We start from the raw sequence: 1,624 nt of genomic DNA, 5'->3' as shown, positions 1-1,624 counted from the left end.
CGGAGCTCTGGGTTTTGCTGTTTGTTCTTTTGTGGGATTGGTGGCACACTGAGCGGGCAGGAAAGAACCAAAAATCTGAGAATCAAACCTCCAAATATATACTTGTACTCTCTAATACACACACACACACACACACACACACACACACACACACACATACATCTACTCACACACACATTCACTCACACACACACTCAAACACACTCACACATTCACTCACACACACACACAGTTTGGGTTTCAGTTCAGCCCCTGCCGTTTGAATCTGCCATGACTGGATTCTTTAATGGCAAAGAAGTGCAGTGTCTGATAAAACCACAGATCTGTGGACTTGGGACTGAAACACAATCCCAGTGGAACTGGCCATCATTTTATCAACTTCGCCTTTGACTGGTTTCTCAGAGGTATATGTGTATGGGAATTTGTGGTAGAATGTGATAGCTATAATGAAAGGAAACAAAAACACATGAGAGTAAAATGAAATGCTGGTAGCTTCTGTAAACCCTTCGGAAAATGTTGTAGAAAATTGAGGCTCCCCCAAAGCATCATAATCATAGTGTCAAAAAAAATAAAACAACCCACTGCCGTAGAGTCAATTCCGACCCACAGCGATTCTATAGGGCAGAGTAGGACCGCCCCATAGGGTTTCCAAGGCTGTAATCTTTACGGAAGCAGACTGCTGCATCTATTTCCCATGGAGCGGCTGGTGGGTTTGAACCACCGATCTTTTGGTTCACAGCCGAGTGCTTTAACCACTGTGCCACCAGGGCTCCCTAGCTCAAGATAGTCTTCCTCATTAACCACTTTATGCTAATTTATCTTATAAAGCCAAGTGGTTAGAGGGAAGCATGTTTTTTTTTTTTTCTTGGGCAGTGGGGAGATCTTTATACAAATTTAAACTTACCACACAAAAAAGCCCCTGTATCTTTTAATGTAACACTCCTGCGCTAGGACAATTTCTGGTTTCATATGCAGGACCCACCTGTAATATTTATGTGACTCAGACACACAGACAGACGAACGGACATGACAGAGATCACCTTGCACGTACCTCTCTGCAGTCCAGGTTAAGGTTTTGGCCTCCAATTTCCAATTTCAGAATTTCTATCTGGTAATACCACTCCTCCTTAATAGGTGTATACCAGATGTCTCCCTTGTACAAACTTGGTTCAATTCCACCCAAGACCTGGGAAGAAAAAGATTGACAGGCATAAGAGAGAAAAATATACAGACCTATCAGCAGGCTACACGAGAAGCATGTACTCATAAAATGAAATGCCACAGCAACTGGTAATTTTACTTGATGCTGTGAAACAAATATATATGCTTTAAAATTAAACAAGGAACATTTTGGGGCCATGTACCCAAAGGTCAAACAATATTATGCCCTGGCATAAACGTGATCCTTTGGTGGTTTCTTTTATTTAAAGAAAGTCCATATGATTCCACCTTTGCAATACTGTGATACCCCCGCACGGAATGTATAAAAATAGTTAACCGAGCAGATTGATAGTAATTTAGTTCTTTAGATGTCAGAGAAGAGGAAAGCAGAACGAAACAGCTTCCCTAATCAAAACTTCATTTTGCAAAACCATTTACATTACCCCCTAAACCCGAAGCTACC

At 41.6% G+C, this 1,624-nt stretch overlaps 1 protein-coding gene across 1 annotated transcript in view; it reads right to left on the bottom strand.

The window, feature by feature from the left end:
* Positions 1–1,624, bottom strand: part of LOC101360622 (beta-secretase 2) — a 149,722-nt gene that overhangs the window by 53,950 nt on the left and 94,148 nt on the right. The window contains exon 4 of the mRNA XM_023742143.1: positions 1,052–1,186. Coding sequence (XP_023597911.1) covers positions 1,052–1,186 — 135 coding nt within the window. The remainder of the gene's footprint in view (positions 1–1,051; positions 1,187–1,624) is intronic.

Source organism: Trichechus manatus, unplaced genomic scaffold (genome assembly GCF_000243295.1).
Source record: "Trichechus manatus latirostris isolate Lorelei unplaced genomic scaffold, TriManLat1.0 scaffold00202, whole genome shotgun sequence".
NCBI classification, from domain to species: Eukaryota; Metazoa; Chordata; class Mammalia; order Sirenia; family Trichechidae; genus Trichechus; species Trichechus manatus.
This window is presented reverse-complemented; position numbering and strand designations above follow the sequence as displayed.